This window comes from Helianthus annuus, chromosome 9 (genome assembly GCF_002127325.2).
Source record: "Helianthus annuus cultivar XRQ/B chromosome 9, HanXRQr2.0-SUNRISE, whole genome shotgun sequence".
Lineage (NCBI taxonomy): Eukaryota > Viridiplantae > Streptophyta > Magnoliopsida > Asterales > Asteraceae > Helianthus > Helianthus annuus.
In genome coordinates, this window is record NC_035441.2 from 163,255,890 (window position 1) to 163,280,101 (window position 24,212).

Consider the following 24,212-nt stretch of genomic DNA (forward strand, 5'->3'; position numbering starts at 1 on the left):
TTAGCAAATATAGGAGGCTTAATTCTCAACTTTATTTACTTTCTAGGTTTAGAATTTTAGATCTTTTAATTTCTTTTATTTAATGTTATAATCCCTACAAGGTTTTTCTATCTTACACCAATTCTTGTTTTTTTTTTTTTTTTTCTTTTCTTTTATGGTAACTTATTTTTCAAGGTTAGTGAAAGGTTAGGTCACATAAGGTTTGTACCACAAGTGTTCGAACCGAAACAAAGAGGATGTGAAAAGGAGTAAAAAAGACATGTAGAGCCGGATTGACTAATGTATCATTTGATTTCTTTCGGTCGGTTTTGCTTGGCGGACTTCATTCAATTTGATCAAGACCGAAATGCGCAAAACAATGTAGCGGTTTTATAAATTTGGTAGAGACCAAAATGCATAAAGCAATGAATTACTTGCGGGCCATTTACATAATTCAAATGTTGTTAATACATTTTTAACATAAACATTGTTTATATGCTTACAGTTTTCCAGTCCATCGTTCACAAACAAAAGTATGCAATTGCAAGTTGTTGATCTCATCTAGATATGAGATTGTTGGGGATCGATACGGGTCAAACACGAACACAATCACAACACAGAACTCACGCACACACTCTATTTAGAACACAAAGATTTATAGTGGTTCGGTCTGATTCTGACCTACATCCACTCTCGGTAACTAGGAGTATTTGTTATTAACCTTGGTACAATTTTACAGATACATAACAATCTCATATATATAAGATTGAGGAAAGAGAAGAATGCCCCAAAACATGATCCTGTGAAATCTGGATCATCAAGACTTTTATTCTCTTATCAACCTGATCAGCTTTGCTGACCTCAGGTTGATCAAGTTGTCAAGTGGCTTGGCTTCACACTCAACAATCTCTCACTTGAAACCACGGAACAATCTTCACCTGTGCTTCAACTGTGCATCAGTATCTCTGTAAAAACATTGATCTTATTACATTCCTAGTTACCTGGCCTTCTATTCAATTATCCTGAAGGTCAGTTGAAGCTATGCAAAGCTTCAGCTTCTCTAAGGTGACAACCTTAGTCAACATATCAGATGGATTTTCACTTCCTTTGATCTTCTTCAACTTCAGAGTGCCTTCATTAACTTGCTCTCTGATGAAATGATATCTCAGCTGTATTTGCTTTGTCTTCGAATGAAAGACAGGATTCTTTGCAAGATGAATTGCACTTTGATTGTTACAGAATAGTGCACAATCAACTTGTTCCTTGCCGAGCTCTTTAAGAAAATTCTTCAACCATATAAGCTCTTTGCTTGCTTCAGCAACTGCCATATACTCTGCTTCTGTGGTTGAAAGAGCAACACTTTTCTGCAGTCTGGACATCCAGCTTACTGCAGTGCCTCCCACTATAAAGACATATCCGGTGGTGCTTTTGTAAGATTCTTTACAACCACCAAGGTCAGCATCCGCAAAACCCTTCAGAATAACATTTTTCCCCTTAAACTATAATGCAACTTTTGAAGTTCCCTTCAAATATCTTAGCAACCATTTAACTGCTTCCCAATGTTCTCTCCCTGGATTGGACATAAACCGACTAACAACTCCCACTGCATGAGCTATATCTGGTCTCGTGCATACCATTGCATACATGGGGCTACCAACTGCCGATGCATACGGAACTTTAGCCATTTCCGCTTTGTCTTCATCTGATCTGGGTGACTGAACTTTAGAAAGCTTAAAGTGATTTCCCAAAGGTGTGCTTCGAATCTTGGCATCTTTAAGGCTGAATCTTTCTAACACTTTCTCAATGTACTTCTCTTGAGAGAGTGTCAAAGAACCATCTTCTTTGTTTCTGAAAATACTCTTCCCGAGTATTTGGTTTGCACCTCCCAAGTCTTTCATCTGAAAATACTCATCTCGAGTATTTGGTTTGCACCTCCCAAGTCTTTCATCTCAAACTCTTCAGACATCTGCTTCTTCAGCTTCTTGATCTCTGTCATGTCTGAACCTGCAATCAACATATCATCCACATATAGTAGTAGAATGATATAAGAACCCTTAAACCTCTTGATGTAACAACAATGGTCATTGTCACATCTCTTGTATCCGACTCTTCCCATGAAGTTATCAAACTTCAAATACCATTGTATGGGCGCTTGTTTCAGACCATACAAACTCTTCTTCAACTTATACACCAAGTTTTCTTTGCCTTTAACCTGAAAACTTTCTGCTTGTGTCATGTAGATATCTTCTTCTAGGTCACCATGTATAAAAGCTGTCTTGACATCTAGCTGCTCTAGATGCAAGCCTTCTGCTGCTACAATACTGAGAACACGTCTAATGGTAGTCATCTTCACCACTGGAGAAAATATTTTATTAAAATCAATTCCCTCTTTCTGCTGAAATCCCTTGACCACTAATCTTGCTTTGTACCGTTTGGTACCATCATGTTCATCTTTGACCCTGAAAACCCACTTGTTCTGAAGAGCCTTCTTCCCAGCTGGAAGCTTTGTTAAATGCCAGGTCTTGTTCTTCTCAAACGACTTCATCTCATCTTTCATTGCTAACTCCCACTGCAATGAATCTTTCAACCCCATGGCTTCTGAGTAACACTGGGGTTCACCATTTTCTGTCAAAAGTATGTAATTGACGGATGGTGAATATTTGTCTGGTGGTCTAACAACTCTGGAGGATCTTCTTGGTTGAAATTGAGGAGTTTCTGGGGATTCTGGAATTTGAGGAGCAACCTCTATTTCTTCTTCTTCTTCTACAGAATCATTACTAGAATCATCCCCTGAGCTCCCACTGTCAATTGACTCATTCCCATTTTCTGGAATGTCGACTGAAGCTTTTTTTCTTGTTTCACCACTTTCAAATTCAACATAGTCTTTCTGAACTTCTGGTCCTTTGGTGTTTCTATCTTTATACCATTCGTTTTCATTGAAGACGACATTCTTGCTTCTGATTACTTTTCTGCCTTCATTATCCCAAAGCCTGTAACCCATATGTTCTCACCCATAACCAATGAATGTGCACTTCTTGGATTTTGAGTCTAACTTATCCCTGTCACCAGCTTCTAACAAATCGTAAGCACTACAACCAAAGACTCGTAAGTGTTCGAGACTTACATCCTTTCCTTGCCACATTTCTTCAGGCAACTTGAAATCTAAGGGACCGGTTGGTGAACGGTTGATCAAGTAGGCTGCAATGCTAACTGCATCGGCCCAGAATGTCTTGGGCATCCCGGCATTTAGCCTCATGCTTCTAGCCCTCTCATTTAGAGTTCTATTCATTCTCTCAGCTACACCATTCTGCTAAGGAGTTCCGGGAACTGTCCTGATCATCTTTATCCCTTCCTTGGCGCAATTGTCAGTGAACTGCTTGCTTATGTATTCACCACCATTATCAGACTTTAAGCACTTTACCTTCAAGTTAGTTTCATTTTCAACAGCAGATTTCCATATCTTAAAAGCATCAAATACAACAGATTTATGATTAAGAAAATATACCCATACCTTTCGTGTTGAATCATCGATGAAAGTAACATAATATCTTGAGCCTCCTAGAGATAAAACTGAGGTTGGTCCATATACATCCGAGTGAACAAGCTCTAACTTTTGAGCTTTCGGTGTCTTCCCTGTCTTCACAAAAGTAACCCTTTTTTGTTTTCCAAGAACACAAGGTTCACAGAATTCAGTTTCCACTTTCTTCAAGTCTGGAAACTTACCTTTCTGAGCCAACATCTTCAATCCCTTTTCGCTCATGTGTCCGAGTCGGTTGTGCCATAAATTTGATGGACTCGGACCGGTGGTCATTGCATGAACACCTTCAGCAGAAACTTCTGCCATGTATAAAGTACCTTGCTTCTTTCCCTTGGCAATCACTAAATTGCCTTTGATCACTTTCCATTGTCCACCTCCAAAGTGAACATTAAACCCTTCATCATCCAGTTTACCAACTGAAATCAACTTTCTCCTCAAATTAGGAATAACCCTGACATTTTTCAATGTCCATATAGTTCCTAATGAGGTCTTCAAGTCTACATCTCCAATACCTGTGATATCAAGCATCTGATCATCTGCTAAACGAACTTTACCAAAGTTACCTGTTCGTAGATTCTTGACCATATATGGGCATGAGATAGCATGGAAAGAAGCACCCGAATCCATAATCCAAGATTCAACTGAATCTTCAACTGAACAGATGAGAACATCACCTAATTCTTCCGAGGATACACTGTTTACTTCTTTCTTTGCAACAGGTTTTGTACATTGGCTTCTATAGTGACCTTTTTCTTTGCAATTCCAACATTCAACGCCTTTTCTGTTCTTTCACTGTCCCCTCTTTCTGGACTTGGACCTGCCTCGACTATGTCCTCTTTCGTTTCTTCTTCCTCTAGTTTCTGTATGCAATAAAGAACTAGAATTAGAAGTCTCACCATTGCTTCTCCGTCTGATATCTTCGTTTACTATCAAGTCACGAATACTATCGAAAGTGAGTTTGGTAGTGCCGGATGCACTACTAACAGCTGTGACTGTGCCTGACCAACTGTCGGGCAACGATGATAAAAGGAGTAGTGCTTGTACTTCATCTTCAAACTTTATTTCAACTGAGGCTAAACGAGAGATAATCGAGTTAAACTCATTTATGTGAGCCGTAACCGACATGCCTTCCTTCACAATTGTGTTAACCAATTGTCGGATGAGGAAACTTTGTTTGAAGCGGATGATTTTTCATACATGTTGGACAAAGCTTTCAATACACCATATGTGGTTGTTTCATTGACAATGTTGTAAGCAACACTCTTTTCAAAGAAAGCCTAACCACACCAAAGCTTGTCTATCCAACAACTTCCATTCTTCATCATACATGTCATCTGGTTGTTCACCCGACATTGGCAAATGCAAACTTTTCTGATACAATAAATCTTCAATTTGCATTTTCCAAAATCCATAATCACTTCCATAGAACTTATCAATCTTGATTTTACTATATTCTGCCATTAAAAAAATTACCAAATTACTACTAACCAAACGGGTTTATACTGCTAAGTGGTAATTTATATGAGCGAAAGCAATAATCAGAAACAAATAACTTATATGTTTCAAGCTTGAATGGCAAGGGACAAGTATTGATGGATAATGAGATCTTGTTCAAAGTTGAGGGACCTTTCTTGATAAAACTGAGAAATTCAATTTTCTTCACCAGAAATAAAAGTTGAGGGGCTTTTCTGATAAATTGAGAACTTCAATTTCTCCACTAGAATAAAAGCACGTACGTCTGTCTTCTTCTTCTTCTTCCTACGCACAGAACAAAGAAAAGCTTCTTTCTCCTTCTGAAATCCAGCGAACCCCAAGCAAAAAACCCTAGACCTTCGATTTTGAAACCCTAGGCGGCGGCGGCTGGCAGCAGGAAGATGACCCGCGGTTCTGCCGGCGGTTCTGATGGCGTTGGAGGCTGTTCTGATGGCGGTGGCCGCGGTTCTGATCGGAATCCGGCGGTGTGGGCGGCAGCGGCTTCGAACAGAAAATGGCTGACGTGAACAATTCGGTAGAAACTGATGCAAATCGGAACCCTAGTTCAGATTTCTGCACCTTCAGGTATCTTCTTCTACACCTTTGTTTCTGTTCAGTTTCTGTTCGTTCTGTTCGGTTCAACAACACGAGCCTGAGCTCTGATACCAGTTGTTGGGGATCGATACGGGTCAAACACGAACACAATCACAACACAGAACTCACACACACACACACACTCTATTTAGAACATAAAGATTTATAGTGGTTCGGTCTGATTCTGACCTACATCCACTCTCAGTAACTAGGAGTATTTGTTATTAAGCTTGGTACAATTTTACAGATACATAACAATCTCATATATATAAGATTGAGGAAAGAGAAGAATGTCTCAAAACATAATCCTGTGAAATCTGGATCGAATCAAGACTTTTATTCTCTTATCAACTTGATCAGCTTTGCTGACCTCAGGTTGATCAAGTTGTCAAGTGACTTGGCTTCACACTCAACAGAGATTGCATGTAAAAGGGTAATAGATGTAGGTTGGTAGACCAATTTAGATGAACAAACTAATAAGCATTTGTAAAATGTTTGATGTTCTAATATAATGTCTTAGAAAAGAAATAGAGTGAGACTGAGTCACTCAGACATAGTGATTATCATTATTATATTATATATTAAAAAAGTAAAATTTTGTTTGGGTTCGTTTAAGCTCGCGAGCCTAAACGAGCTTCGTATTTCAGACTCGTGCTCGGGCTCGATAACTAAACGAGCTCTATTACAGGCTCGAGCCCGAGCTCGTTAAAGCTCGGCTTGTTCGAGCTTTTAACCGAACCGATAACGAGTAGCTCTCGAACCTTTGGGCGTGTTTACACCCCTAACTGGCGTCTGAACACTCGTATTAGCAACACCATGCATATCCTTAATTATCTCCATGAAATCTCTCCAATCTTCGGACTGTCTATTCCAAAGTACTCGACAGGACAAGGGTGTAGCTTTGTGGTGGCGGTCGACCTTCCGAACTTTTCGCTTGTTAGTGTAGAGTATGTAGTTTTCGTATAGAAATTTTTGGGTATATATGTTTTTGACCCCCTGGTTTTATAGAAATTTTTGGTATATACGTTTTCGACCCCCGGTCGAAAAAGCTTCACCACTGCGACAAGACACATTGTCGTAAGAGTTTTCAAGATCAGTAAATGCCATATACAAATCATCTTTTTAAGACTATTTTTCCATTAATTTTCTTGTAATGGCCATGGGTAGTATATATGGATTGTTTTTACTTTAACCACATGGCAATCGGCGTGAGTCTAGAGTTAAAATATGAAAAGAAAACCAACCAAACATGAAGAAATCATGGTTTTGTCTTTATAGAATCTATCATGTAAATCATGTTCTTTTATATTAATTTTTTTTTATTGCAAATTTACTACACTTTAGCTTTAGGTGAAACCCACATGTCCCCACAAATCGCAATCCTTATGGAACCTGCTTTATACCTTCAACCGTTAATCTTCCCAACTTTTATTTTCTTGTACAAACTTTAATCATTCCAATGCATATTTTAAGTCAAGAGTCGCTGCCAAAATCTCACGCCACTCAACTAAACAAAGTGAAAAAAAAAAAAGCACGACTATTTTAAGTTTTTTGACTTTCTTTTTCTCACATAAATTCCTATTTATGTACCCATTTTTGCTTTTTTAGCTGAAAATTGTGTCGATTTTGGTTTAGAGCTGACATTTGATTGGTTGCTCGTCACGCCGTTTTTAATTGGGTTACACTTTCGTATAAGTCCATGTGATGTCTTTTGATTGGTTACATTTTTGTATAATCATTTATAAATTGTAAAGGTGAAATGATTATATGTATAAAAACTGGTCGTTATTTAAGATTAAAAGTTAATATATAAATCAGTCATTTTGGCTCAATTTAAGTTTTTGATACGATTATTAATCATCTACTGATTTTCTCAGTGTTTTGCGGTGGACATTCAATCGGTATTGATTCGGTTCAATTTGTTATAGTGCCGTAAGATACCGACAATCGGTATAGCAATCGAAACAGATATGTGAGGAGGATATTGACACGTGTTTTCATCCATAAAAATGAATGAATACATGAAAGTTCAGATATATACCCATACAAAAATAAAATGTTATTAAGTTGGAATCGGTACGGTTCACTGAGTGAAAAAAAAAAACAAATTTTATTGAAACGTGGATAAAAATAAAAACGTCGCAAGGCTATATTCAGAATTCTATAAAGCATTATACTATATTATTAAAATAACGAAAAACGTGAACGACATTTGTCTATATAAAAGAATATGAATCGTGAAGCAGCTTTGAAGACATATAAAACATTACGATTCACAACTCTAGTTTAAATAAAATTTATATCGAAACATAGATAAAAATAAACATGTTGCAACGATATATTCATAATTTTATAAAATTTTGGATTTTAAAAGTTATAAAAAAACGAAATACGCTTAACAACATTCATTCACACTAAACGAAACATGATAATCGTATTATGTATAATATGACATGTCTCATTTAATTAACATTTAAGACGAGATAAATAATCTTATAGGATTACGCTATTATCCAAAAATAATATCATAAGATTAAGGGGTTTTCACTAAAAAAGGTATAAAAAAATCAGGAGATATAATTAACTTAGAAAAATTAAACAATAAAAACGATAGGACATAGACATGCCAAAAGGCAACTACATATGATGCCACATACTAGTGGCCACTATTCAATATTCATAATGTAGATAATTCTCAAATTACCTAAAGAAGTTAGTTCGGTTGATAGCAAATCAGGCTTTGATCACGGATATGGTGGGACCACTTTTGGTCCAAAAACATGCTTAGGAGACTTCAATCATCATTACTAATTCCCAAAAGGAAACATGGTTGGACGGAGCCACACTTTGAACAATGGTGTCGTCCGACACTATTGAATTTTGTGTAGCAAATACAACGTATAATAGGAAAAATTCAAGCGACGTCACTATTTTTTTACGAGCGACACCATTGTCTTTTTACAAACGGGACCATTGTTTTGTTTTCTTCTAAGAGAATTACATAATAAACACATTTATATTTCAAAAATTAAGCCAATTACTTGAATTAAATTAGTATACTTTAAATCATTAAAGGTCCATGCTTAATTTTTATTGTTTCTAATCCAGTAAGCATTATAGCCCCATGTCTAATTGGTTTTGTTTCAATTGTTTAACCTAACATGATGTTTGATGATCATTTGAATGATGTGTGCACTTGTTTGTTACAATGAAAAACAGGTTTTTTTTGTAAGTTGCCATTTAAAACGTTATGAGATCATGAAAATGTGTATAGAGCAACTATTAAATGCATTTTTTATATATATTTCAAATGACTTTGTAATTTTATTATGTGTTTTTATTCAATGACATTGTACTTTTATTGTGATATTTGTTTTTATTATGTGATTTGACCCGACTAGATCCAAAAAGTTTGACTCCGGGTTACTATAAACCGGGGTATCCATAAAATATGACACCATAAGAAAAAATTTCTAGCTCCGCCACTGATGGTGGGACCACTTTTGGTATCAAATACCGATCCCGTTCCGATACCGTCCCGATCCAGATCCCGAAAATGCCATACCGAATTTTTCGGTACCGGAAACGGTATCCACTTTTTGGTATTTTCGGTATCGGTATTTTCGGGATCGGTACCGGTTCGGTATGGTACCTGTAAAATACTGAATTTTACATTCAAATACCGCTACCGTACCGATACCATACCAATACCGATACTGTACCGACATATTTTGGTATCGGTATTGGTACCCAGTTTTGGCAAAATTCGAGATCGGAATTTTCGGGATCGAGACAGGATCAGGATTTGCTCATCCCTAACATGGAGATATGATTTCAAGTCTTTTGCAACTTAAACATTTGTATTCATCACCTTCATTTTGAGGTGGCAATTACTTGATTTTAATACAACAAACACACATAACTAATACATGCATTTTGAAATTCTAAATCTATAAGCCAAGGACCTTATCTCCCTGATAAGAATGCCAAAGGCCCAACTATAGCTCCATTGATGTATGTGGCAGGTTCCGAGTGACTATAATCGGTTCGCTCGTCAGGGTAGAAATCATTGTTGTTTGGACCACCGACGATTGCACCGACCAGTATGTTTGGGTTCGGGTTAGAAGTGTAATAGAAGGGTTGGAAACCGCCTTCACATCCAAATGACTGGGGATGAGTTGTTTTTGAGGGTAGTGAGGACCCTCTGTGATGAATTCTTTTTGGGAAGTTTGTGCCATATCCTACCATATATGACATCCTCATTGGGTTATCTCCCAATATATAGTCCACCTGTAAAAATATTATACAAATTTATTAGGTTTTTTTTTTTTTTCTATTTACGTTTTACCCGCCAAAATTAAAAAAAAAATCAAGAAAAATACCTGTTTCCTTGCAAGATTGATTAGGGTCTTTGGGGTGACTAATATGTTGCCACAATTGAAGGTGCTTTTGGCTGATTGCATGTACTTGGCATAGGTTGTGAGCAAGTTGGTTATGGATGCCACATATTGGAGATTATTATCAGGTAGTTTGAACATTAGACCCCCTGCAATAACATCAGAATATGTAAATATTGAAATGATAATGTAGAAAAAAACTAAAGAGACTAACCATTTTTTCTACATCTCTAATGGTCGTGCGAGAATCGTTTCACGCATATAGCGATGAGATACACGAATCTTTAGTCGCGTATTCACTATATATTAATTATGTAAACAATTAATAATATGTACACAAATCTATAAACGGTCTTGTGTCACGTATTATATTAGTTTAAGTCATTACAGATGTAAAATGTTTCGTACTTGATTAAATCGCGTATCTCATGACCAAATAAATGATTGTTTTGTATGATTTTATCTGATTATAGTATGTGATTTCTAGAATAGTACTCTGTTCTTGTACAAACTGTACCGCTAGTATATTGTGTAGTGGAATAAGGGGAATTGGGTAGAATTCTGCACATGAAATCTTGAGCTTGTTGTTTGAATGGCTCATATGACTTATCATTTGCCACCAAACTCCCCTGATGAATATAAACCAATGGATATCAATAACAGGGGAATCAAAAACTCAAATCACTGACAACAATTGGATTATTACAACTTACCCTAGCTAGAAGAACTCGAGCACCTGCAAGTTTGTCGTCCCAGCTGAATATATCCGTCGAATCATGAGCACCTAACGAATCAATAAAATTGCGGTATGATACATCTTTTGTTGCCCTTAGCAACCATGCAGCTCCCCACAACAATTCATCCTGATGTTTCAAACAATAATTTTTAGTTTTAATAAAAGATTTTTCCGTTACTCAAATTCAGGAACAGCTCGACCGTAAAAAAAAAATAAAAAATAAGTTGAAGCTTGGGGCCCGTAATTTTTAGGGTTTAACTTCGGTTAATTTTCAGATATACAAAAAGGGCCCCAAATTTTGAATTTTCTTTAGTTCAAAAAAAGGTTGAGTCACCCTGCTGAAAATGAAAAAAAAAAAAAAAACAATACCTTATAACCTGAATAAGAACAATAAAATGGACAAACTGCTGAACCAAGTGAATCACTATAAGAACCCCTGTACTGTGCAGCAAACTGAAACACAGACTTTGCTGTTCTTAACAACAACTTGGAGTACGCAGAATCCACTTTTCGAAACACTAAGGAAGCAGCGGCTAAAGCGGCTGCAGTTTCAGCAGCAACATCAGACCCAGGTTTATTTCTGGAGACAGAGTAGACGGTTCGAACGGTGTCCATGTCCTCTGGTCTCTCCCAACACTTGTGGTCTACATTCGGGTCTCCCACGCCCACATAAAGCACACCCGGGGTTGCTGTAGCACACTTAATAAGGTAGTCCGTCGCCCACCTGATCGCCACTCGTACATTCTCTAGTTGTGGGCCCAACCGCTTTGAGTTCTCCAATGCACTCCATGACAACATAGTAGTTGTGTAGGCCATAGGGAAGTTAAATTTCACATTGTCACCAGCATCATAATACCCTCCAACCAAGTTCACCTGCACATGTCATATTATTTAGATATTTGTCATTTTAGCGCGCGCGCACACATATACATTAATAAGTTCAAGTTTCGTGTTTATAATTTTATATACATACTCGCGCTTGGGAACCATCGCCCAGGCCAGAAGCGGACCGCCAACGGAGATTTTGGGACTGGGACAAGGGCAGTCTACCGGACCGTTGACCCTGGAAAAACAATATGGATTTTGCGAGCGCGTCCTCGTAATTCTGGCTGGCTTGAACAGCATTGCTACAAAGCAACAATGCCAAGAAGAAAGAATAGAACAGAGAAGGTCTCTTTAGGGAATCCATAAAAAAATGTGGAATATTAAGAATGCTGGTTAGTGTGATACTTGTTTGAATAATGAGCAAGTCTCTCTTTATAGGGGTTTTTCTCATTCCAATAACTGTTTAATATTACGTAAATTAAGGCTTTTCTTGTAAAGCTTTCTTTTGTTTATTGTTGTCCAAGTAATGTTTACCACTTTTATCGTAGTATCACAATTTAGGGGTTATATTGCTTTTCACTAAAGAAATTATTATTACCGTATAGTAGGTTTTTATATCATTTTGGATAAATAAACGAACCTACTTCCACCCTCAAAAGTCAAAATTCACTGGTTTCACAGAACCCGTGTTAACTCATGCTAGTTGCTACCGAATTTGTACATTTACTAATTAAAATATTTTTTCTTGTTAGTATGCATTTTTTTTTACTTTTATTATATTACCGTTTATTGATCTGAAAAAACCAAGAGTTACATGGTTAATGTGCTAGTCTTTAGTTTATAGTTTTGTTGTGCTTTTAATTTGAATGGTTTGTGTTTATCGTTTTGTTGTGCTTTTAATTTGAACAGTTTGTATTTTGGTTATGAGAGTGTTGTAAGAATCAGTAGGCGCAAGTCGGCCAGTAAGGTACCAACTAGCGATTAATCGGGATTAATAAGGATTAGTTGGATTGGGATTTTATATGTAATTTGTAGTTTTGTATATACACAAACATTTTTATATGTAATTTTTTTAAGTAGACATGTTTTAACACCTCGTTGACCCTTTTTTTTGTAATTGGAGGGAATTTATAAGATTTTGTCAAAATTTGGCTAGAATCTGGCCAAAATTTGGACTAAATAGGACCACCGTTGACCGCCTAACGATTAATTGGCCGTTACTCGGTGAACCTGTTATTAGTGATTAATCGACGATTAATCGGAGCCTAGGCGAGAATTTTACAGCCATGGGTTACGATAGTAGGTTCTTTTATTTTATATGGAAAATATGGTGTAAAAATGAATAGAGGATTGAAATCATCGTTGCATGTTTTTTAAGGCATTGCATGTCTACTACGCTTCACTTTAACCTTAGGGGAGGGGTGGTGATCACTCATCACTTACTCATCACTCACAACACCCAATCAAGTTCCGCCATGTCATCAACCATTATTCCATCACTCACAACCTTTTTTAGTGGCAATGCACATCACTCACAACACCCAACAATAAACCCTCACACCCCCTCACATCCTTTCCTCCATCATGCATTGATTTTATCACGCAAAATTGCTTCACGCGTTAAACATGTTGGCGGCGGTGGAAAAATGGAAACTTCCACGCGTGAACAAAGTTTATCACGGGGAAAATTTTAATCACCCCGCCTACCCTTACGTAGTCTCTGGGTGAGATTTATAAACTTTGGCAGCAATTTTTAATATGCTTTAATTTTGGTTATTGTTTGATATGTTGTCTACTTAACTTAAAACTAATGAGTTATTTTTGTATACATGTTAGGTAAAGGATCTTCTCGTGAAGCCAAGTAGATACATCTTATGTTGCTTATTTTCGAAGGATACTTCACAATGTTCTAGTACGCTAAGTAACGTTGTATCGGCGAATCATCTCCGTCTTGTATATTCCTAGACAGCATTTCGAAAATATGGTATTCGCTTATGTTGATTAATATAAAGGAATGTAACCAAGCTCATGACTCTTCTTCAAGTCATCCGTATAACTATTTAACGTCATTCAACTATCAAAAAACGTCTTTAAGAATTTTAGTCGATATAAAAATTGACATTTTTTTAGAAATTGTGTTATTTCTAGGGCTATTACCTAAGGTGCAGTTTGTTTTGTAAGATGTAAAATGTCTGCAGTTTGCGGACTGCCAAGTCCAATTTTTGTTTCTTTCAACCAATCAGTTTAGGTAAAGGATCTTCTCGTGAAGCCAAGTAGATACATCTTATGTTGCTTATTTTCGAAGGATACTTCACAATGTTCTAGTACGCTAAGTAACGTTGTATCGGTGAATCATCTCCGTCTTGTATATTCCTAGACAATATTTTGAAAATATGGTATTCGCTTATGTTGATTAATATAAAGGAATGTAACCTAGCTCATGACTCTTCTTTAAGTCATCCGTATAATTATTTAACGTCATTCAACTATCAAAAAACGCCTTTAAGAATTTTAGTCGATATAAAAATTGACATTTTTTTAGAAATTGTGTTACTTCTAGGGCTATTACCTAAGGTGCAGTTTGTTTTTTAAGATGTAAAATGTCTACAGTCTGCGGACTGCCAACTCCAATTTCTATTTCTGTCAACCAATCAGTTTAGGTAAAGGATCTTCTTATGAAGCCAAGTAGATACATCTTATGTTGCTTATTTTCGAAAGATACTTCACAATGTTCTAGTACGCTAAGTAACGTTGTATCGGTGAATCATCTCCGTCTTGTATATTCCTAGACAATATTTTGAAAATATGGTATTCGCTTATGTTGATTAATATAAAGGAATGTAACCTAGCTCATGACTCTTTTTCAAGTCATCCGTATAACTATTTAACATCATTCAACTATAAAAAACGCCTTTAAGAATTTTAGTTGATATAGAAATTGACATTTGTTTTAGAAATTGTGCTATTTCTAGGGCTATTTACCTAAGGTGCATTTTGTTTTTTAAGATGTAAAATGTCTGCAGTCTGCGGACTGCCAAGTCTAATTTCTGTTTCTTTCAACCAATCAGTTGGCTTCCACTTGTTTCGGGTAAAAGCTTTGTTGAGTTAAAGTATCCATTTGTTTTGAAGAAAAGATTTTGGTAAATATCTTTTTATTTCTTAACATTTTTTTCCACAAGAAATGTACTATCAAAACCAAATGTCAACTGACATCGTTTTCATTACTGATTTTCGAACCGTCGTGCGTAGAATCTAAATTATAATAAAAGACTCTAAATAATGCCACATGTCATTCTCTCCTTCAACTTCATAAATTTTATTTAGAATTATTTAATAAATCTCTTTTAATATTGATATTAATATTAATAACTAATATATAGATATCATTTATTTTAATCCTTATCTTTATATAGGATTAATAAATAACTTCAATTTTGCAATTTAGATCCTTTGTTTTTCTTACTTTTAACCCAAATTTTTTCATCTTTTGCAATTTAATCACAACTCTTTTTATTTTCCATTTTGGTCCACCATACTTATCATTTTTCCCAAGTTTTTCATTTCGTTCTAATTTTTTTGAGTTAATGCTCCGCAACGTGCGTGTGAGGTTCAACATTTTTTTCGTATATTTTTTCCCGTTTAACTGGCCCGTCGCAGCACATCTATTGTTCTCCGTTTAACAAGTTCAACCAACGCCCGAGTCCTGGATTGACTTAGTTATTTTTTTTCTATGTTTTATGTTTCGGTTTAATTTTTCTGCAACGAGCGTTCGTGATTCAACGATTTCATGTCTGCTTTTCGCTCGGCGTTATTTTTTTCGTTTTTATTTAATTTGTTTTTACGAGCTTTTCCGATTTTGGTGGTCGCTGACAGTCGTATAGCATTGGTACTACTTGACACAGTTTTACAACAACCGCTGCAACGCAGGGGCTTAATACTAGTTATATTATATTATAGTACATTATATTATATTATATTATAAAACAAAACATTATTTCTTGCTATAATAATTCTTATACCCTACATATACAAAGGGGATGTACAGTAGTTTTTCCCCCTTTTTTAATATAATATAATAAAATTTTAGTTATTAGCTTTAAAAATAATATATTAGGTTTTTCTTTACCAAGTTGGTTTAGATTAGCCTCTTCTTTACCACGTTCCGATCTAAGATTTAGGGGTTAGGTTTAGCTTGTAGACGTATCTTCTCTTTGTGTTGCCACCGCTCTCTTTTATTGTCATAATCTGCCTCTTATTTCTTTAAAAATATTTCTTTAAAAAGCATGTGTCTTCATCTTCTCCTTGCTATCATCCTCTTCACCATCTTCACTAGAGGCTTTTATGGTAAGTAAAAGTTCCATCTTTAGTATTGAATTGTCGTATTTTTGGTATGCAATTGTCGAAATTTTTGTCAGTCGTCTTCAACTCTTGTAGGCAATGTTTTAAAAACCGGGTTAAACCGCCCGGTATACCGAGTTGAATTGCCCGATACACCCGGTTAAACCGTTTCTGACCGGTACGGTATAAAAACCGGTTAAACATTGGTAGCTAACGATGTTTAACCTACAAGTTGTAGGTGATATTGTGTTGTTTTTAGGTTTTTCACTTGCGCTCTTTATGATGGGTTTAATTTCTAAATTGCTCTTATACTAATATGTAATTCAAACTGAAGCTCTAAATTCTTATGAAAACTATGATGTATTTTATAATTTTAAAGTACATTTGGAACAAATTGAAGACATGGAGTTGTTGATACCTTTTTCAATTTTCCCCCTTCCTGTACACCATTTTTTATTCTAATTTAAGGAGAATATAGAAAATAGAGAGCTCTAGCTCATTGGTTAAGGTTTGTTTATTAAACTATACCCACTCAAGTCATCAAGTTTGAGCCTCTAGCTAGCATCACCAAACAATTTAGGGGCTGTTTGTTGGTGAACTGAATTTGTTCGATTCAATGCTAAAGTTCGAACTACAAGGTATACATCGTGTCTTACACGTTTTTTAAATCTGGTTCAAAGAATTGTTTCTTTGTTCGTGTGATTGATTTGTAGTTCCAAGAGTTGATTGAGATTTGAATGCCGGTTCGAGGTGGGTCGAATTTTTTTCTGTTACTTTTAATGATTTCTATAGATCTTTGTCATGTTTTCGGGAATCCATCAAATTTTGAAATGGTGTTTCAGGGTGTTCATTTCCAGCAAAGAAATCTTTTTCCTGTTCAAGAGAAGCAAAATATTAATGTATATTCTTAATGCTTATTTACATATTTTCAACAACAACAAAAGGAAGAGTCGGCGGCAATAGTGCCAGCCGGCTATTGGATTAAATGGGCGGTAGGGAAATAGTGTCAGGCAGCTGCCTGACACTCCCTTATTGGCTCAACAAATTTACGATTTTATCCCGCTTTAAAATTACGATTTTGCAATCAGTTCAAAAATATGTTTTTACCCCCACTTAAAAATAAATTTGCGCTTTTACTCCCAGCTAAAAATTTCGATTTTGCCCCCGGTTAAAAATTACGACTTTGCCCCGTTTCAAATTACAGTTTTGCCATTAGTTTTTCCCCTTATAATTACCATTTTGCCATCAGTTCAAAGTTATGTTTTACCTCCACTTAAAAGTAAATTAACGCTTTTGTTCCCAGCTAAAAATTCCGATTTTGCCCTTGGTTAAAAATTACGATTTTGCCCCGTATAAATTTATAGTTTTGCCATTAATTTTTTTTCTCACAGCCAAGTTACGATTTTGCCCTCAACTTATATTTACATTTTCTCCATCGTTTTTGTTTGTTTTCCTGGTGAAACTACAATTTTGCGCCCAGTGTAAAATTACAGTCATGCCGGCAGATTCCTGGCACTCTCCCATTGGTCCATTTAATTTACGATTTTATCTCGGAATTAAATTTATGATTTCGCCCTCAGTTAAAAATTACGTTTTCCCAATCGTTTTGTTTTTTTTTTAGCAAAAGTAGAAAACTTTTTTTTAATTGGTTTACTCGATTTAATTTTTTTCCGTCTCAAGGAGCCGCCTAACACTCGCTCATTAGTCCTGAAAAATTACAGTTTTGCCCTGATCCGAAAAATATCGTTTTAGTTTTTTTTTTTCCAAGCAAAACTATAGTAGTGTGTTTTTGATTGATTGAGAATTATTCGGCTATCGCCCCACAATGCGGGCGGGACATCAACTAGTTCTTGAACAAATACAGGGGGTGAGATGGCCTTTTATGTAATTTAAAGAGTGAATTTCAAGTATTGTCCTTTATCTTTATGCCCATTTTCAGGCGCTGTCCTTTATGTTCAAAATTAACGAGTTTTGTACTTTATGTTTTCGAATCATACACGTTTTGTCCTTTAAGCCAAACTCAGTTAGTTTTTTCTGTTAAATCTGATCATGTGGGCATTTTTACCAATTCATATTTAACAGGGACTAATTGTGTAGATAATATAAATAACAATCCTTTTAAAAAAACTTTAAAAAACGTTTCAGTAAATATTAAAATCTTACAAAAAGCCCACCTTCTTCACCAAACACTCCCACCAACACCTAAATTTGAACAATCCGGCAACGCTCGGAGCTTCAGGCGCGTGAAATTCCGGCAACGCTGAGAGAATAGACCAAGTCCGTGATGCTTACAGATCTACGGTCGCATTTCAGAGAGAGTTTGGTTACCGAATCGAATCGAGAGAAGAGTGACGTTACGACGGAAACGAGTTCCGATTGTACGTTGAGAGTGAGATGGTGACGACTCTGTCCTTCGATCTCTAGCCACCGGCGGCACACGAGTGAGCATTGTTTCCGGTCGCCGGAACTGAGAAACTGGAAGATGCACACGAGACACGCGTCAGGAAGAATCGATATATCTCCGGTAACTGTAACACATTCTTCGTCTTCAACGTCTTTTTCCGTTAGAAATGAACGTAATTCCTTTGGATCTTCGTCCGGCATCGATCTGCGTAGGTGGTCAACGGTGTTATCTCGACGTCGGTTGATAACTCTACCGTTAATTGACTGTGAGTGGCCCATCCACAGCGGAGATGATACAGTAACTGTCTCCGGCGACGGTAGCAACTGCAACCGGCGATGGGTTGTGTAATTATAAAGTGAATTTCACAAATTGACGATGAGTGGTGGTGGTGTTTGATGAAGAATATGGGTTTTTGTAAGATATTTACGGAAACCATTTTTTAAGTATTTTTTATTTTTTGAAAAGGTTGGTTATTTATATTATCTACACAATTAGTCCATGTAAATATAAATTGACAAAAATGTTCAAATTTAACAGAAAAAATTAACTGAGTTTGGCTTAAAGGACAAAACATGTATGATTTGAAAACATAAAGTACAAAAACTCGTCAATTTTGAACATAAAGGACAGTGCCTGAAAATGGACATAAAGATAAAAGACAATCATTGAAATTCACTCTAATTTAAATGTGTAAAGTTCCTAGAAACAAAAAGTTAAAGAGTTCAAATTCTTAGCATGGCTTAGAGATTCCAGATTACCCTTTGGAAGTCCGGTTTGATGCTAGGCCTCTTACACCCATACGTTCCGACTTTAAGAAAACTCACCAGGCCCAGAGCAAGTGCCAGGTGGGGGATCGCTCTGGGCCCAAAGCGAAACAGGGCCTGAAAAAATTTATAATTTCTTATAGATATATATTTAAAAAAATCTATATGTTTTTAAAGAAAAAAACTTAAAAGGTCTGGATTTATGAACCAAAAACGTTAAAGCCTAATTGTTTGGAAACCCAACTGTTTTTTCCAATCAAATTCAGAAGCTCAATTGTTTTAGACTTTTAGTGTGTAATGGATTAATAACTTGGCCCAAATCAATAAAAAACATAATAGATTAATGAATGGGGCCAAAATTTTTTATCTCGCACGACGCCATTTTTTCTTCTTTTTAGGATTTTCGAAGATGGCCCTGAAACTCACTCCACACTTAAAAAGTCTGGAGACACCATACCATTTGTGAAAGAAATATAATTTTGGACCCATTTGTGCAATAAACCTACAAACTAACACCATTTTATGGAAATTTTGTTCGAGATTAATTTAAACATTTTTTTATCAGTTAAGTTTCAATTTATAACAAATTTGATACAAAGTCAAATCATATATCTATACTATATTATAATGCATGAGAGAGAGATATTTTAAGATACCAAAAAAAATAAGAATTTTTCACTCTCTTTATTTATAGAAAGACCCTTAAAATGAGGGTAGTTTGGTCTTTTAAACACTATTTATTTTTAGCCCCTACACTTATTACATTTAAGTTCCTAAGGTTTGAACAAAATTATAGATAATTAGTTACAATTCACCCCCTCCACAACAAACTTATAATTTTTTGATGTATTCTTTACATATCTTATAAACTATACAGTTTAAAAAATATCCAAAGATAGCATGATGATCTACACATTTTTGTCGACGTTTCGGTAGTTGTCTTGTTCAATATCGACGCACGGATTAAAAGGTACAAGTCGATAATGAAGATATTATGTGTCACGTTTTATTTATTAAAACTGCCTAATATCTATAATGCGCCTAATCTACAAAGATGGGCTCCATCTATGCAAACAAAAACAAAAAGAATTAAAAATACCGTAACATAAAATGAAGATATTATGTGTCACGTTTTATTTTTTAAAATTGCCTAATATCTATACCTAGATATATCTTATAATAATATTTTAAAACTAACCACAACAAACTTCCTAAATAATCACCTAAAATTAAACACTTATGCACTTCTATAGTTACTACTATAAATACACAGCAGGACACCCCTATATATATTGCTAAATAAAGTTAAAAAATGGATCCAGTTATGAATTCAATTGTCACAAAAACCCAAGCACGCGAGATTGAAAATTCTAATGTCAGTTCTGTTATATCGCTGCAGTGAATAATTGTTTTCTTTTGTTTACTTTTATGTGAATGTTAACTTATTTGATTTTTCGGATTTAGTTGCATGATGAACATGTCAATTTAAACAACTCAGTTGTCGAACAAGCTTTTATGGTATTGGTTTTGCTGGTTTTTTAGTATTATTTTTGCGTATATCTTTCATATTAACATGTTCGTTATGTTATTATATTTGTGTTTTATTATAGGTTGATGGTGATAAAAGTGTTGATATTATTTCTTATGGTGCAATATTTAGTCCATACAAGACTAATATTCAACGTGAATTTAGTGAATAGGTAATTTTAAGGTTTATTTAATCTTTTTTTTTTTACTTTTGTATTCAAATTTTGTCCTTTTTAAGGATCAGAAGTTTGAGACTCAAAGGAAGAGATCCAAAAGACTCCCCGAATGTAAATGGAATGATGTTATTAATTTAGACGATTCTGAGGACAATGACAAAGAAGAGGAATTAGAAGATACTTCCGATTCAAGCACAAACCTGAAAACCCGATTAAAAATACCTCAAGTGTCAATTCAGAAGCGGAACATATTTCATGCAGTCTAATATGAAATCTATCAAGTGTTTTTATGATTTTTTGCATTTTCAGTTGTTATGTTTGATCTAGACGTATAAATAAAGTTTATTTTATATTTGAACTTTATTTTTGGTGTTAATATAATGCAGTTATTGACCATATTAATAAGTTTAAAATAAAGTTAGTATCATAAATTTACAAGTCAACTGAACTTATATAAGTTAATATCCTAAAGTTGCAATAAATAGATAATGCGGTTAGATATAGTTAAGCTGAAATTATAAAATATTGTAGTTATACTTGGATATTAATCTAATAATTTGTATTTATTAATTAAAAAATAATAAAGTAATAAACTTTAAATCTAAACTAAAAAACTGAACTTACTATGATATAAAGCAAATAAAGATATAAACTCTTTACATCCTATTTTTTTTATAAAAACTGTTTTTAAAATTTTATAAAAATATAAATTTTATATATATATAAAAATGAAATTTAACAATTAAAATTAAAGGTGTAAAACGTACTTACGAGTCAACTGCTGTTTTTTTTATTTTTATAAAAACAAAAATTTTAAACTTAAAGTTTATTGGATGAGTACCATGTGGATATTTAAAAACAATTATAAACTTTAAAGAATAAAATTAAAAACTTTATCATTTAACCAACAAAATAAACTTACTTTACAACTATAACAACTTATCTTTTATTTTTTGTCTTTCGATTATTATTTTTTATGAAAAAAACAATATTTTTTGTCTTTTGATTATTAATTTTTATAGAACAACAAAACTTTACATATGTGTAACACTCATGAAATATATTCACCACAATAATGTTATCATAAAACTTTCTAGCTTGGAGGGCGTTACAAGGGCGGGTTGCGTCGAAGATCGGGTTAGCGGCCAGAGGAGTTCACCTCCCAAATCTGATGTGTGATAGGTGCGGGTATGAATTGGAGAGCCCAGACCATATTTTTGTTTCATGTCTCTTTGCGCGATGTATTTGGTGGAATATTTTCCGCTGGATAAATGTTCCGGTGCCACCGGAATGTACCTCGCTAGGCGATCTGCTCGAGTCCTTGCAGAATACCCCCGGTTCCCAGAAATGGAAAAGAATCGTCCACATGGTAGCTTTAGCCTCGATATGGAGAATTTGGATTGCTCGCAACAAAAAGGTGTTCGACTGCAACTTCATCACGGTTCAAAAGACTGTGGAAGATATCAAGGAAGATGCGTTCGTCTGGATCTCCCACAGAGCCTACAACACGGTCCCGTCTTGGGATGACTGGATCAGTTTCGATGTTTCAATTATGTTGTAACTGTTTCTGTTCTGTTTTCGTTTGCCTTTGTTCTTCTCCCAGTTTCTTGCTGGCTCTATATCTATATCTAGATGGTTTGCCGTTCAAAAAAAAAAAAATATTATACGAATAAGAAAACTATCAAGTGCTGCAATGTAAAGTGCCACCCCCGCCGTATTGCACGGGCACCCTACTAGTTATGTTACAATATAAAGGATTAGACAGAATTTATAAAATAAGGAAAAAGTGAAATGTTATATTATTTTAACAACCAATTTTAAGAGAAGGAATGTAAATTATATTTTGTAAATGGGGAGCATGCATTTGATTTCATCCGGATAAAAGGAGGGTATTGTGTTGGCAGTTGGGTGAAAACAAACAGCATATTCATGCTTAAAAAGGGAGGCGCTGATGTCGCTGTTTAAAGTTAACTACCTAAGATGGCGCAAAGAAATCGGCGCCTCATTTTTTTATATTATTCTTTTTGTTTGATAAACAAATAACAAATTTGACCAATCCACATAAGTTAGTTATTTTAGTTATAGATATATAATCAACAATAGATATAATAAAATCAAACTTGGTTAATCGAATAAATAAAAGTCGTCTGAATTCTAATAATATAATAATAATATATAAAACAAATTACTATTATAAACTTAAAAAAATAAAATAAACAGAAAACATATGTCTAGTCCACTTGTCAATGTCCGGTTCATCGCATCTAGGTTTGTAAACGAATCAAACGTTCATAAACTGTTTGATGGAAAGTTCGTTTATGCTATAGTTAATTTAATAAATGAATGAATATGAATACACACTTTATTCGTTCATTTATGTTCATGAATATCTATTTATTATGTTCGTTCGTTTATGTTGATTTAAATTTTAACAAAAACAAAAGTCGTTATATTTATATAGGGCTAGGATATAATAGGAAGTTTATTTGGGTAGAAAGTCTAGGAAGTAATCTTGACCATCTATTTATTTAATCAAGGGCTAAGATAAAATGAATGAAATTGAAGGAAAAAAAGGAGGCGCGTGGGTTTGTTAGGGGCATTCTAATCAATCCAGCACAATAAGATCTCTCTCCTCCAATTCTCGCCCATTTTTTAAACGTTAATAACTTTTTCATACGGCATTATTTTTTTATAAAAATTGCAACAAAAGAACGAGCGTTTTTTTTATCTTTAAAACGAGTATACTATTGCTATATTTTCGAATTTTTTTTTGAAAACCCAGTTGCGTAAAACGCAATGGAGAAAACCCAGTTGTGTAAAATGCAATTAAAAAAACGTAAAAAATGACTTTTTTCTAAAACGCAATGCACAAAAAACACAAAGAAATGTCTTATTTCTAAAACGCAATTACCAGAAAACACAAAGAAATGTCTTATTTCTAAAACGCAATAGCCTAAAAACACAAAAGAAAGTGTACTTTTTAAAACGCAATGGACTGAATGTGTTTTACCTAAAACGCAATGCACCCAAAGCACAAAAAAATGTCTTATCTCTAAAACGCAATAGCCAGAAAACACTTAAAAATGTCTTTTTTCTAAAACGCAATAGCCTAAAAACACAAAAGAAAGTGTACTTTCTAAAACACATAAAAATGTGTGTTACCTAAAACGCAATGTACAAAAAACACAAAAAATGTCTTATTTCTAAAACTCAATGTCAAGAAAACGCTTAAAATGTCTTTTTTCTAAAACGCAATGGCTAGAAAACACATAAAAATGTCTTATTTCTAAAACGCAATAGCCTAAAACACAAAAGAAACTGTTCTCTCTAAAACGCAATGAACTGAATACACATAAAAATGTGTTTACCTAAAACGCAATGAGTAAAAACACTTCAAAAATGTTTTATTTCTAAAACGCAATGACTAGAAACTGCTGTTCACAGAACCAGAAACTGTTGTT

At 34.8% G+C, this 24,212-nt stretch overlaps 1 protein-coding gene and 1 long non-coding RNA gene across 2 annotated transcripts; one reads left to right on the forward strand and one right to left on the reverse strand.

The window, feature by feature from the left end:
• Positions 1 to 9,416: 9,416 nt before the first annotated feature.
• On the reverse strand, positions 9,417 to 11,939 carry LOC110879358 (endoglucanase 9). Its single transcript, XM_022127806.2, has 6 exons — positions 11,691 to 11,939; positions 11,087 to 11,590; positions 10,695 to 10,844; positions 10,499 to 10,610; positions 9,967 to 10,130; positions 9,417 to 9,874 (listed from the first exon to the last, which is right to left on the reverse strand). Exons 1-6 carry the CDS (start codon positions 11,904 to 11,906, stop codon positions 9,551 to 9,553), a joined length of 1,470 nt encoding a protein of 489 aa, XP_021983498.1. The 5' UTR covers positions 11,907 to 11,939; the 3' UTR covers positions 9,417 to 9,550.
• A 3,776-nt stretch (positions 11,940 to 15,715) lies between these two features.
• On the forward strand, positions 15,716 to 21,074 carry LOC118482209. Its single transcript, XR_004867722.1, has 3 exons — positions 15,716 to 15,886; positions 20,659 to 20,748; positions 20,814 to 21,074. It is a non-coding gene; the product is annotated as an uncharacterized LOC118482209 (long non-coding RNA).
• Positions 21,075 to 24,212: the final 3,138 nt, after the last annotated feature.